The sequence below is a fragment of the Oncorhynchus keta genome, chromosome 9 (assembly GCF_023373465.1).
Source record: "Oncorhynchus keta strain PuntledgeMale-10-30-2019 chromosome 9, Oket_V2, whole genome shotgun sequence".
In the NCBI taxonomy this organism is placed as follows: Eukaryota; Metazoa; Chordata; class Actinopteri; order Salmoniformes; family Salmonidae; genus Oncorhynchus; species Oncorhynchus keta.
In genome coordinates, this window is record NC_068429.1 from 35,076,178 (window position 1) to 35,090,196 (window position 14,019).

Genomic DNA, 14,019 nt, shown 5'->3' on the forward strand with positions numbered 1-14,019 from the left:
ATTTATCCTCATCCTTCCCCCTCTAGGTGAGGTACAAGGTGAGACAGGACAAGGTGCTGCCCCCTACACCTCGCCGTGTCCAAGCCCGCCGCTCCAGTACCCGCCGTTCAGGCTATGCCTTCTCCCACGCCCAGGGCTACGGTGACCTGGTGACCTCAGGCAAGTTTCTGCGGAGGACCCCAAAGAGCCGACCAGCCCTCTTCTCCCAGACAGACTCCCCATTGGCCCAGACCCAGCCTCAGTTCTACCGCACCATCAGCGAGCGGGAGGAGCCACCACTGAGTCCCTAGGACTGATGACCTAACAAGCACACAGTGTTCAGGTCATTAAGTCTGAAAACACTCACTCAATCCATTCCAAACATCTATCAAATATCAGCCATGTTTCTTTGAAACACTTCAACACTCGAGTCTGATTTCCACTGATGTGAGGATGTGTAACATTCTTTGTCAAAAAAAAATGTTTAAATACAAGGACAACCCCAAGCCTGAATTCAGCATTTATTGCTAGGCATAGAATTAAGAATGAAAATACTGTATTTAATTAATTTAATAGGATCTCTATGGTGCCAGGCTTAGATGTATGTGTAAGTACTTGTAACTGTGAAAAAACTATTTGTTAAACAGCAAAAATATCATGCTGGGCATTAGTCAAAGTGATAATTATGTGGTATTATGTTCAAGATTTTACAATGCAGATTTATAATATGTTTTATTATAGATGTATACATGAAATGTAGTTATTATTGAGTCATAATGGTGTTATTATACAATTTGGTGAGACTCAAATGATCTTGTTGAATCTTAGACCTTTGAATATTGTTCAACTGACATTCTAATGAACAGTGTACTCAGGGTCTTGCATTGAGTTATTGATAATACATTAGATTGTTATTTGAGATATCATGGGTGCATTATGTCAATCATAGCCTATATCTGACTAACTGACATATGTATTTTTGTCATATTTGTTGGACCTACATTAAGTTGTCATATTTTTTAAAATCTGTGAATAATGTCATGTGTTTAATGTATGTATTGCCGTTATTGTATGTCAATGTGAAATGATTCTCAATCACTGAAACACTAATCATAGACACTCTCCAATATGATTTCAAGTATGTACTTTTTCAGCATTGTAGGCTACAGCCATAATACATGTTTGATATTTTTGTATTCCTTTTGTTGTTGCGATTGTTGTTTTTATTCATTGATTATTTTCAAATAGACTAGTCTAAATAGTCTACATGTATTTCTATTCGCTATTGTTATTGTTGGAAACGGCTTGAGTGGCAAGTCCTGCGCTGTGCGCATTGGATAGACACGTTGTGACGCAAATATACTGTATACTGCTGACCCGTCTGGCCTCTGTTTTCACCAGCACTAGAAGCGCGGCGCCCTGACTGTTGGAAACCAGGAACTGTCCTGCAACGGTTGGAACTATTAAACAATGTACAACAAAATTATCGATCGAAATCTTCAAACTACCTGCAACATCCACCGTATGTATGTTTAATGCTGTTTATTTTACGAAATACATCACCATTCGAGGGGCGCATGTTTTATTAATCATCCAATTGCATTATGTTGAAGAGTTGGAAGGAAACATATATCGTTATTCTTCTCAATTCTATAATATGCATATGCATCCATTGCAACTTTAAATTGGAAAATTGGGAGAAGATTACAGTGCAAGTTTTTACCTACAGCTGTTAGAATAAAATGTAGGTTAGGAGATGCTTTTCCATTATGCTTTTCCATGATGCTTTCCTGACAAATGTAAATGCATTTCTTTGTTTTTTTTATTGCTTTAGTGTGTGTTTATTTAGAATGTTATTTAATGTAAACGGATATAGGACATTGTAGTGCGACTGGCAAATGGTCATGTGTGTGTTGCGGTAGACTACTGGCATGATGCGGTGACACACGTTCTGGGCTCCGCTGTCAGTTTCTCGCTTTCACACTCGCCCTATTTTACTCGCCTTCCCCATCTTTCATGCAGACCCTATGTCTGAACACTGTGTGTGTTTTGGAGCGTTTTCAGTCCGAACAGAAATTGTATTTGAATTAGGCTACATCATTTGTAATTTGTATTAGGATATAGAATTTGAATTGAATATTTTTTAACTTGTATTGCACAAATTTAATTATAGAATTCATAATTTGAACTTGTATTTCATGATTTGAAACTGAATTTAATTCATATTGCATTACATTTTAAAATTCAAATGTAATTTAATATTCAAATTGAATGTTTATATATTCAGTTTCAATATGGTAGATATTGAATTCATTGTCTGTGTATAAAGTTTCCATACTATTATTGAATATGTTAATATATTTCATATATTCAACTTCTCAGATACATTCAGATTCAGTTTTCTAACTCAGTAATCTAAATTCCGATTCAAAACCAGAGACAACATCATGGTACTTTGGCAGCCAGGAAAAGTAGAGGAGAACAGATAGAATAAAACACTGTGGTAAACAGAAGCTTCTGGTGATTTCTGAAGCCAATGTGGCATGTTGAATAAATGTTCTTCTTTATGAATTTGTCTCTACCGTTTGAACTGTTTTGGCTATAAACTATTATGACGCCTTTCCTGAAAGCTTAGACTCTCTGAAGCATGGACGTGCCTTCTGTTCCCCTCTATAATGATCACATGCCGCATACGACACGTTAGAAGGGAGTGTCACAAAAAAACACAATTTGGCCCCCATAAGAATATAGTTGAATAGCCCTGTCATAACCCCTCGGGATAGTCTTTCCACTCCCTTTTCAATTTTGCTCTTGTGACTGACCGGGTTCGAAACAGGTCTCCTGCATGTCACAAGACTGTGTTAGCCCACTTAGCTAAAGCCTGTAAGTTCAGGTAATTCATATAAAGCTAGCGCTGCTATTCTCTGTTCATCATATATGCACAGTCACTTTAACCATATCTACATGTACATACTACCACAATCTCAATACTTTGTTATATACCCTTTGTTGGCAATGACAGAGGTCAAACGTTTTCTGTAGGTCTTCACAAGGTTTTCACACACCGTTGCTGGTATTTTGGCCCATTCCTCCATGCAGATCTCCTCTAGAGCAGTGATGTTTTGGGGCTGTTGCTGGGCAACACGGACTTTCAACTCCCTCCAAAGATTTTCTATGGGGCTGAGATCTGGAGACTGGCTAGGCCACTCAAGGACCTTGAAATGCTTCTTACGAAGCCACTCCTTCGTTAACCGGGCGGTGTGTTTGGGATCATTGTCATGCTGAAAGACCCAGCCACATTTAATCTTCAATGCCCTTGCTGATGGAAGGTTTTCACTCAAAATCTCACGATACATGGCCCCATTCATTCTTTCCTTTACACGAATCAGTCGTCCTGGTCCCTTTGCAGAAAAACAGCCCCAAAGCATGATGTTTCCACCCCCATGCTTCACAGTAGGTATGGTGTTCTTCGGATGCAACTCAGCATTCTTTGTCCTCCAAACACGACGAGTTGAGTTTTTACCAAAGTGTTATATTTTGGTTCCATCTGACCATATGACATTCTCCAAATCTTCTTCTGGATCATCCAAATGCTCTCTAGCAAACTTCAGACTGGCCTGGACATGTACTGGCTTAAGCACGGGGACACGTCTGGCACTGCAGGATTTGAGTCCCTGGCGGCGTAGTGTGTTACTGATGGTAGGCTTTGTTACTTTGGTCCCAGCTCTCTGCAGGTCATTCACTAGCTCCCCCCGTGTGGTTCTGGGATTTTTGCTCACCGTTCTTGTGATCATTTTGACCCCACGGGGTGAGATCTTGCGTGGAGCCCCAGATCGAGGGAGATTATCAGTGGTCTTGTATGTCTTCTATTTCCTAATAATTGCTCACACAATTGATTTCTTCAAACCAAGTTGCTTACCTATTGCAGATTCAGGCTTCCCAGCCTGGTGCAGGTCTACAATTTTGTTTCTGGTGTCCTTTGACAGCTCTTTGGTCTTGGCCACAGTGGAGTTTGGAGTGTGACTGTTTGAGGTTGTGGACAGGTGTCTTTTATACTGATAATAAGTTCAAACAGGTGTCATTATTACAGGTAACGAGTGGAGGACAGAGAAGTTACAGGTCTGCGAGAGCCAGAAATCTTGCTTGAGTGTAGGTGACCAAATACTTATTTTCCACCATAATTTGCAAATAGCTTCATTAAAAATCCTACAATGTGATTTTCTGGATTTTTTTTTCTCATTTTGACTGTCATAGTTGAAGTGTACCTATGATGAAAATTACAGGCCTCTGTCATCTTTTTAAGTGGGAGAACTTGCACAATTGGTGGCTGACTAAATACTTTTTTGCCCCACTGTAGCCTGTCTGTTGTTTTATTTCTTTACCTACCTATTGTTCACCTAATACTTTTTTTGCACTATTGGTTAGAGCCTGTAAGTAAGCCTGTTGTTTTCAGCGCACTTAACAAATTAACTTTGATTTGATTTAAAGGATGATACACTACTCATACTGAGACTCAGGACCACTGCGCCGCAAAAACAGGACCACTGCGCCCCCCGAAAACTGAGCGCAACTGTAGATCTGAGTCCAGTGGCACCATTGTAAAGGACGCCACGATGCCTGTGAGTACCGCTTCCCTATGATATAGCTCAGATGGAGGCTCAAACTCAGGACTTCTGCCTCGTAAACACACGTGACTGCCATCCTGAAGCATTCCAAACCATCGCACTATTGAAAAAGGCCTCCTTCAATGGCGCAAGGTCACTTCAGGCCGAGGGGGTGAGTTTCACAGATCCCCATCTGCTACACAAATACATGTTAGATGCGTTAGTTTCAAGTTTCCAGCAATGGTAGTCATAAGGGTAATGTGACTGACTAGGTTAAGAATGTGTTAGCCTGTTGAGCTAAAGCCTAGGCATTGGTCCTGTGACTTGGATGGGTCTCTTCAAGGAGGAGGTCAAAGGGGGGTGAAGTGTAAGACAGGTGGTTCGGTGACCACGCTCGCATAATGAGTAACTTGTCTGAGACCTGAAAAGTTGCATTGTCTGGCGCACAGGAGCCCTGGGTTAGAACCCCATCAGTCAAACAAACACGTCTTCAGGTCTCAGGCAAGGTTGCTCATCACACGCATGGATCACCAAACCATTAAATGGGGTGCACAGATCCTTCTGCTTCTGTTTGCCACAGGAAGGGTTGTTGTTGTGCAAAAGGCCTGATTTCGAATCCAGTCAGTTATATTGGTGCCCTGATCTCTGAGTTGATCAAAGGGGGGTGAAATGTAACAGAGGTGGTTCGATAAACCACGCTCTTTTGATGAGTAACCTTGCTGGAGACTATAAGACTTGTGTTAGCTTCCTGAACTCATCCATTTGAGCTTCTGCTAAGTGGGCTAACATAGTCTTGTGACATGCAGGAGGCCTGCTTCGACCCCAGTCAGTCACAAGACCAAGAGGGAGTGGAAACTGCAATGACTATCCCTAGAAGGGCTATGACAGGGCTATTCAACTATTCAGCCAAATTGCAGTTTTTGGGACACTACCTTCTGATGTGTCCTGCGCGGCATGTGGTCATCATGGAGGGGAACAAAAGGCACGTCCATGCTTCAGAGAGTCTAAGCTTTCAGGAAAGGGGTCATACTAGTTTATAGCCAAAACGGTTCCAACGGTAGAGCCAAATTCATAAAGAAGAACATTTATTCAACATGCCACATTGGCTTCAGAAACCACCAGAAGCTTCTGTTTACCACAGTGTTTTATTCTATCTGTTCTCCTCTACTTTTCCTGGCTGCCAAAGTACCATGATGTTGTCTCTGGTTTTGAATCGGAATTTAGATTACTGAGTTAGAAAACTGAATCTGAATGTATCCGATAAATTGAATATATGAAACTTTGATCAACTTGACATAATAGGTTGTAAACTTGATACACGGACAATGAATGCAATATCTACCAATATATAAATATTGAATTTGAATTTTCAATTATATTGAAATTGAATTTTAAAACTGATTGCAAAAAGTTGAAATTATGATTTGTATTATTCAATTTGTGCATTACAAATGAACAAATATTAAATTCAAATTCAATATCCTAATACAAAATTATCTAATTCAAATAAAATGTCTGTTCGCATTGAAATTGCTCCATAACACACACATACTTTTCCTAACCTTAACTGCAAAACCTAACCTTAACCCTAAACCTAACCATAGCTTCTAACCCTAGCTCCTAACCCTAATTCTAACCCTAACCCTAATTCTAACCTTAGCCCTAAACACCCTAGAGACAGCATTTGACCTTGTGGGGACCAACAAAATGTCCCCAGTTGGTCAAATTCTTTGTTTGTTGACTACTCTTGTGGGGACTTCTGGTCCCCACAACTATAGTTAAACACGTACACACACACACACACACAGTTTTCCATCCACTCTGTTTGAGAAATGTTCTGTTGAAATGACTGAACATAGACTTTTTTTTAACCCTGTCAGTCACCTTGCTCATTCCATATTACCCCTACTTTACAACAATTGTTTTCACAGAATATAGGCCAAGCTGTTCTAATCTGAGCATCATAATGTCTTCTGTACTGCCCTCCAACTACTCATTACAGAGAAACAAACTTTATAGAAACAGACAACAACAACTCAAGTTTGTCTTCTTGATCTGTCTTCCACTAGACCACAGCCTCTGATTCCAGGGCTAAGAACAGAATAGTGAGTTGTCTGTGTATCTCATGTTACAACAATTTCTTCTCTCATATGAGATGGATTAGTAGATCTGACAGAAATGTTGCTACCGCAATAGTTGGGGCTAATCACATCAGGTTGATCTGGTTTCCTCTAATATTCCTGTATCCAGGCCACAGTGAGTCTTTGCTCCACTAGTTTGTGTCTATTAGTAGCCAGGCAGGCATGGGTGCTGACTGGGATGCAGGGGGCATATCAAATATGCAGTGGCAGTGGTTAGTCATCTGTAACAACATCTTGTAAGCCTGCATGGCCCACTTTCCACAGGAAGTTCTCTCCTGGTATTTAATTCAATTGTCTTATTTAAAGGTGAGAGGCTCCAAGGTATTGTCAGTGCACAAATCCCAGTTCTCACTGATATGACGTCTATGTGATCAGAGATCATCTTCAATTGGGTAGTTCCACGAAAGGAGTACCTTTTGTGTTCCCTTTGATATTTTAAGTAGAAATTGTGCAACAGTATTGCATTTTAAAAGCCTGTTATTAAATGAAATGCCCTTTAAGAGGCACTTACTATAGTCATTTTATTTAAACGGAACTTCTTGAGATGGGAAAATTCATTTTTTATTAAGTTGAACATGTGTTCTTGATGACAGAATGTTACAATTAGGTGAAATCAAACCTTTTTTCTTTAAAAAAAACAAGGTACACTTCTCAAAAGACACTGAATTGTTGGAACGACCCAACTGTTGTGCCAAATCAGGAACAGTAGTCTTGTTGATGACAAGTGATGCTGTTATGTATTTCTCTAGCAAACCGATTGATTGAGACAGAGTCACATAGGCCTATATCCTGTGATTCAAATATGAGGGTATTTATGAAAGTGTCTGCAATGGATATTACTATGTTATGGCAGTGATGGATAGGTTGGAGAAAAAAAATGTGGGTAAACTCTCATTTCCGGTCGTGGTGAAAAAAGTCATGCCTACTTTCCCCCCAAAATCTGAAAAAGGTGGGTAAACGGTGTTTACTTGCGTTTACCCACCACTAGGCTTACACCACTGTTGGTAGCCTACCCTCTCAGGCAAGGCAATTTTAAACAAATGAACACATGCAGAATAGCATACATTCAGTATAAAACATGAGTTGAATCAAAACACATTTTACACCCTAGTTCAAGAGTTGTCCATAATTCATGATTTAAAGTTGAGCTGACAGACGTTTTGCACTGTTTTGCTATGCCTTTAGTCATCAATCTAACAAGAGGGTAATATTTCGTTAATCTAGTAGTGTCCCCTCCCTGGAAAGCTATGACCTTTGGCTTTCACCAGGAATTGTTCATTTATGTCTGAGAAAGAAAAAACACTTTTCAACAAATATGATCCAGTACACATAAAAGTACAATAAAATCTATACCAAGATGATATGATAAAATACAATTGTGAATGAATAAGCCTTTTCATACTTTATATTATGTCCATACAGTATATTGCTATAATCCGTTTTAGGAATATCTACCCAAAATATTTCACCTTCTTTACTTTACCAAACATATTATGACATTCGTGAGAGTCAAAATCTGTTACATTTGTGAACGTCTAAATCAACATTTGGTCTATTTAAACAGCGTGCGTCCCTCTTATAGACGAGGGGGAATCCTTAGTATATGCAATGTGTCTGTCTCCGATGTAAAACACATTTTTGACTTCCACACAAAATTACTTCTTTACTTATTTTAGGTTTAAGGAAAAGTGTAGGTCGGATTCTTTATCGTAGAGCTATGAAAGTTATGTATTTAGATCCACCTTCTTGCGACAAATTCAAAGATTGCTTTGAAGTAACATTACGGTGAAGTGATATAAATGGATGTAATGATGCAGCCGACCACCAGAGGGAGGCAAATACAAGTTTAATCGACAGAGGACATTTACATGGTGCTAGGAAGGTCTGGATGGCTGTCTTCTGACTAAAACGGTGGGAAATAAATAAAAATAAGTAATGTAAACATATACATATTTATTTCAGTAATTCTAGTACGATTTTGGGGACTGTCAGTTTTAATGCATGGAGTATTCACAGATCGTGTGACATAAAACACTACCTTTCTTTCTTTACATAAATGACATTTATGGCAGTGTTATTTGTCATTATTAACAATAGCGTTAGCCGTGTTTAACAATAGCGTTAGCCGTGATGCTAATTGTTGCATTCCTCCAATAGAGTTCCAGACACTTGTAGAATCTATGCCAAGGCACATTGAAGCTGTTTTTGCCACTCGTGGTGGCCCAAAACCTTATTAAGACACTTTATGTTGGTGTTTCCTTTATTTTGGCAGTTACTTGTATATAAAACACAGGAAAATCACATTTCCGACTGCACTGGGCCTTTAAGAGGTGTACATGAATGGCTGTGTTGTGTAACACGGTCTTTCTATCAGACTATCAAGTTTTATACAGTATGTTTGTCCATGTAACGTCCTCTGTGATGTGGACACTGAGAAACTTAAAACTGCTGATTCTCTCTACTGCAGTCTCGTGTTCCATCCTCTGCTTCCTTAAGTCAACAATCAACTCCTTTGTTTAGCTGAGGTTGAGGGATAGGTTGAATCCTGGCACCAGAATGCCAGTTAACTTACCTCCTCTCTATAGGCTGTCTCGTCTTTGTTGGTTATCTGCAGTATTGCTTCCCCAGTTGCAGTGCAGTCAGACAGACTATAAATAGCCAGTGGCTATTTTAGAATGTACATTTTGGTTGGGCAAACTAACAAAAAAATTGGGGGATGCATGCCAGCAAAGCCACTACACAACACAACACTAAACAATACATTAATTGCAATATAACAGTGACAAACAGTGCCCACAAACTGTTAGGCCCTACATAAAGCTGTCCCAACAGCAGAGTCCCAACAGCAGTCCAAACACCTTGCCACTACTACACCTGGCTATCAGCAGAGCCTTATCTGACAGCAAAACAGTTAATTCATGTACTGCCTTTAACACACACTGATATGTCTGACTTGCTTAAACAAATGTGATTTCTACTGACAATTGTGATGTACAAACTATGGCATAAGGGGACGATAAGCAGACAAGAGGCAATCCGTAATTTCGATTAAGACATTAATGAACGTAGTTAATATAAATATTTGTTCAGCACTTTTGAAATGTACAGCGACAGAATTCAGAACATGGGCCGTTCTTACAGTATTCTCCCTGTACACCAAGTCAGAACCGTAGGATAAATAAAGGGGGCATATATGCAGACAATGAAAGCTCTTACAATATTCAATGATTACATTTCTCTAAACCGGTTATAGGCTACATGTGCACCACCAAGTCAGAACAGTAGGCGAAATTAAGAGGGGAAAATATACCAAATTATTAGGATGAGGCACATGGGCTACTAACAGCTTACTACACAACATACACTTAGTATTACTTTCTTAGCTACAGTATACATATCACCCTGGAATTTTACATAATTTATGCAGCAGCAATACAAGACATTTTTGTACTCACCTTGTTGTGCTCACTTGAACTGGAAGGTGGTGTGGCGGTCTTTCGTGGGCAAATTTTGTCCTCAAAGTCTGGCATTCTCTGGATTTATGGTGCTTTCAAGACAACAGGGAACTCAGGGGGGGAAAAACAAGGTAGAATCATGATGACGTCAGTGATCTTCAGGTTGTAGCTCTAGAAAGAGGCCAGAGATCCCGATTTGGATGACTGTTCAAAATGTATTTTCCCAGTCGGGGCTTGTTTTTTTCCTGAGTTCCCAGTTGTCTTGAACTCACTGAAGTAAGATTTCCCAGTTCTGAGTTAACAGTTGTTTTGAGCGCGGCAGAAATCATGCTGGATTGACAGCATGGCTTATGTTGAATGTTTATCATTTTAAGCTTGGAAAAGAGACCCTTAAACTGAGAATTGTGACCACACACCCACTCCACTGAATAGCAGGCTTGTGATTGCTTTGCAATGCTTGCAGTTAGCCACTGATTTCTTCCAAACCACTCATTGTTGAAATGACAATTTACAACTTGTGTACTGTTTATGTCCAATGGCCAATGAGCACCGGTACGTTTTATCTCTAATTTCTCTTCATTATTTCTCTTCATATGACCAGGATTCACCAGTAGATTGTCGACTTGATTCATGATGATGACTGCTAGCTAAGATTTTGAAAGTAAGATGTTGACATGATCAGTCCAATCAAAGCTACTGTAGATATAACATGATTTTACATAGTTTTAACTTTGGCCAATGACCTTGAGCCTTCTTGGATAGGCACTTCAGAATCAGCTTGATACACTCTGTCGAAGACGCTTAGACCTTCTTTTTTCTTATTTTCAGTGGTGTCGTTAACAAATACACGGCCATAATGAAAATGAGAATTAAAAACAGGTTCAGCCCCTGGTTCGACTGTTATCTGTCAGAGGTACTCCACCTCAAGAATTCAATTTGGCAAATCGCTCAGCCCACGCATACTCAGGCTGATTGGCTCTCGTTAAGGCAAATTAGAAATAAGTGCTCTCAGGCTATCCGGAAGGCCAAAGTTAGTTACTTTAAGGAGCAGTTCTCTCTCTGTGGGTCTAACCCCAAGAAGTTCTGGAAAACGGTTAAAGACCTGGAGAATAAACCCTCCTCCTCACAGCTGCCCATGTCCCTTAATGTTGATGATGTAGTTGTTACTGACAAGAAGCACATGGCTGAGCTCTTTAATCACCACTTCATTAAGTCAGGATTCCTATTTGACTCTGCCATGCCTCCTTGCCTGTCCAACATTTCCTCATCTCCCACCCCTTCTAATGTGACGATCCCCAATGCTCCTCCCTCTTTTTCCCCTGCCCCACTACAAAGTTTCTCCCTGCAGGCGGTCACTGAGTCCGAAGTGTTAAAGCAGCTCCTTAAACTTGACCCTTCTTTAAGTTGCTGCCCCTATCATCGCCAAGCCTATCTCTGACCTTTTTAATTAACCTCTTGAAGCTAGGGGGCACTATTTTCATTTTTTTTTTTTAAATAACGTTCCCAAAGTAAACGGCCTATTTCTCAGGACCAGATGATAGAATATGCATACAATTGACAGCTTAGGATAGAAAACACTAAAGTTTCCAAAACTGTACAAATATTGTCTGTGAGTATAACAGAACTGATATTGCAGGCGAAAGCCTGAGAAAAATCTTATTTTGAAACCCCTGTGTTTCTATGCATCCCTATTGCCCATTGAAAGGGATATCAACCAGATTCCTTTTTCTATGGCTTCCCTAATGTGTCTACAGCCACTAGACATAGTTTCAGGCTTTAACTTTGAAAAATGAGCGTGAACGACAACATTGCGTCAGTGGTCAGGTGGTGGCTCTGAGTGGTTTGTGCGTAATAGACAAAGGCTGCCATTGTTCCTCTCACTCCTACTGAAAAGCCAATTGTCCCGGTTGATATATTATCGAATAGATATTTGAAAAACACCTTGAGGATTGATTATAAAAAACGTTTGCCATGTTTCTGTCAATATTATGGATCTAATTTGGAGTTTATTTCGGCGTTGTCGTGACCGCAATTCCCGGTGGATTTCTCAACAAAACGAAACGGAGGTATTTCGGCTATAAAAATAATCTTTATGGAACAAAAGGAACATTTGCTGTCTAACTGGGAGTCTCGTGAGTGAAAACATCCGAAGCTCATTAAAGGTAAACAATTTAATTTGATTGCTTTTCTGATTTTCGTGACCAAGCTTCCTGCTGCTAGCTGGACATAATACTATGCTAGGCTATCGATAAACTTACACAAACGCTTGTCTTGCTTTGGTTGTAAAGCATAATTTCAAAATCTGAGATGACAGGGTGATTAACAAAAGTCTAAGCTGCGTTTCACTATATTTCACTTGTGATTTCATGAATAGGAATATTTTCTAGGAATATTTTTTGACCGTTGCGCTATGCTAATTAGTGTAGTTGATGACAATGGGTAGTTCTAAGAGGTGTCTCTCCTCTCTGGGGAGGCAGCCACGGTACATCCTTTATTTAAAGGGGAGATAAAGTTGATCCTAACTGTTATATACTGTAATATCTATTTTGTCCTGTTTACTCAAAAGTGTTGGAAAAACTTGTCAATAATCAACTGACTGGCTTTCTTGATGTCTATAGTATTCTCTCGGGTATTCAATCTGGTTTCCGGTCAGGTTATGGATGTGTCACTGCAACGTTAAAGGTTCTAAATGATGTCACCATTGCCCTTGATTCTAAGAAATGTTGTGCTTCTATTTTTATTGACTTGGCCAAAGCTTTTGATATGGTAGACCATTCCATTCTTGTGGGCCGGCTAAGGAGTTGTCACGACTTCCGCCGAAGTCGCCCCCTCTCCTTGTTCGGGCGGCAGTCGACGTCACCGGTCTTCTAGCCATCGCCGCTCCACTGTTCATTGTTCCATTTGTTTTGTCTTGTTTTCCCGCACACCTGGTTTACATTCCCTAATCACACTACATATATATTCCCTCTGCCCCCCTCATGTCTTTGTGTGGAATTGTTTTTGTTACATGTTTCGTGTTACACACCAGGCTGGTTCTCCCCGGGTACCGTGTTGTACCCGAGTGTGTTTAATTGTTTAACTTATGCATTATTGTGACTGTTGTCACGCTTTGCACTTTTGCCATTTGGCTGGAGGTTTTTGACGCAGTTGCATCCGTCTGTTGTTACTTCTGCCAATTAAAGTGTGCGCCTGATCACAACTCTCCACTCTCCTGCACCTGACTTCTTACCAGTAGTGCACAACCTGGCAGGAGTATTGGTGTCTCTGAGGGGTCTTTGGCCTGGTTTGCTAACTACCTCGCTCAAAGAGTGCAGTGTATAAAGTCAGAACATCTGCTGTCTCAGCCACTGCCTGTCACCAAGGGAGTACCCCAAGGCTCGATCCTAGGCCCCACACTCTTCTCAATTCACATCAACAACATAGCTCAAGCAGTAGGAAGCTCTCTCATTCATTTAAATACTTATACTCAGCTGGCCCCTCCCTGTATTTTGTGTTGAACGTTCTACAAAAACGCTTTCTTAGTTTCCAATGATCTTTCTCTGCCCTTAACCTTGTTCTGACCACCTCCAAAACAAAGGTCATGTGGTTTGGTAAGAAGAATGCCCCTCTCCCCACAGGTGTGATTACTACCTCTGAGGGTTTAGAGCTTGAGGTAGTCACCTCATACAAGTACTTGGGAGTATGGCTTGACGGTACACTGTCCTTCTCACAGCACATATCAAAGCTGCAGGCTGAGGTTAAATCTAGACTTGGTTTCCTCTATTGTAATCACTCATCTTTCACCCCAGCTGCCAAATTAACCCTGATTCAGATGACCATCCTACCCATGCTAGATTAGGG

At 40.3% G+C, this 14,019-nt stretch overlaps 2 protein-coding genes across 2 annotated transcripts in view; both read left to right on the plus strand.

The window, feature by feature from the left end:
• atp8b5b (ATPase phospholipid transporting 8B5b) overlaps positions 1–2,550 on the plus strand; it is a 19,801-nt gene extending 17,251 nt beyond the window's left edge. Inside the window, exon 28 of the mRNA XM_035776151.2 lies at positions 27–2,550. Coding sequence (XP_035632044.1) covers positions 27–290 — 264 coding nt within the window. The 3' untranslated portion in view covers positions 291–2,550. The remainder of the gene's footprint in view (positions 1–26) is intronic.
• Positions 1,390–14,019, plus strand: part of LOC118387610 (AP-4 complex accessory subunit RUSC2) — a 22,656-nt gene continuing 10,026 nt past the window's right edge. Inside the window, exon 1 of the mRNA XM_035776148.2 lies at positions 1,390–1,501. The gene's annotated coding sequence lies outside the window, so the exon portion shown is untranslated. The remainder of the gene's footprint in view (positions 1,502–14,019) is intronic.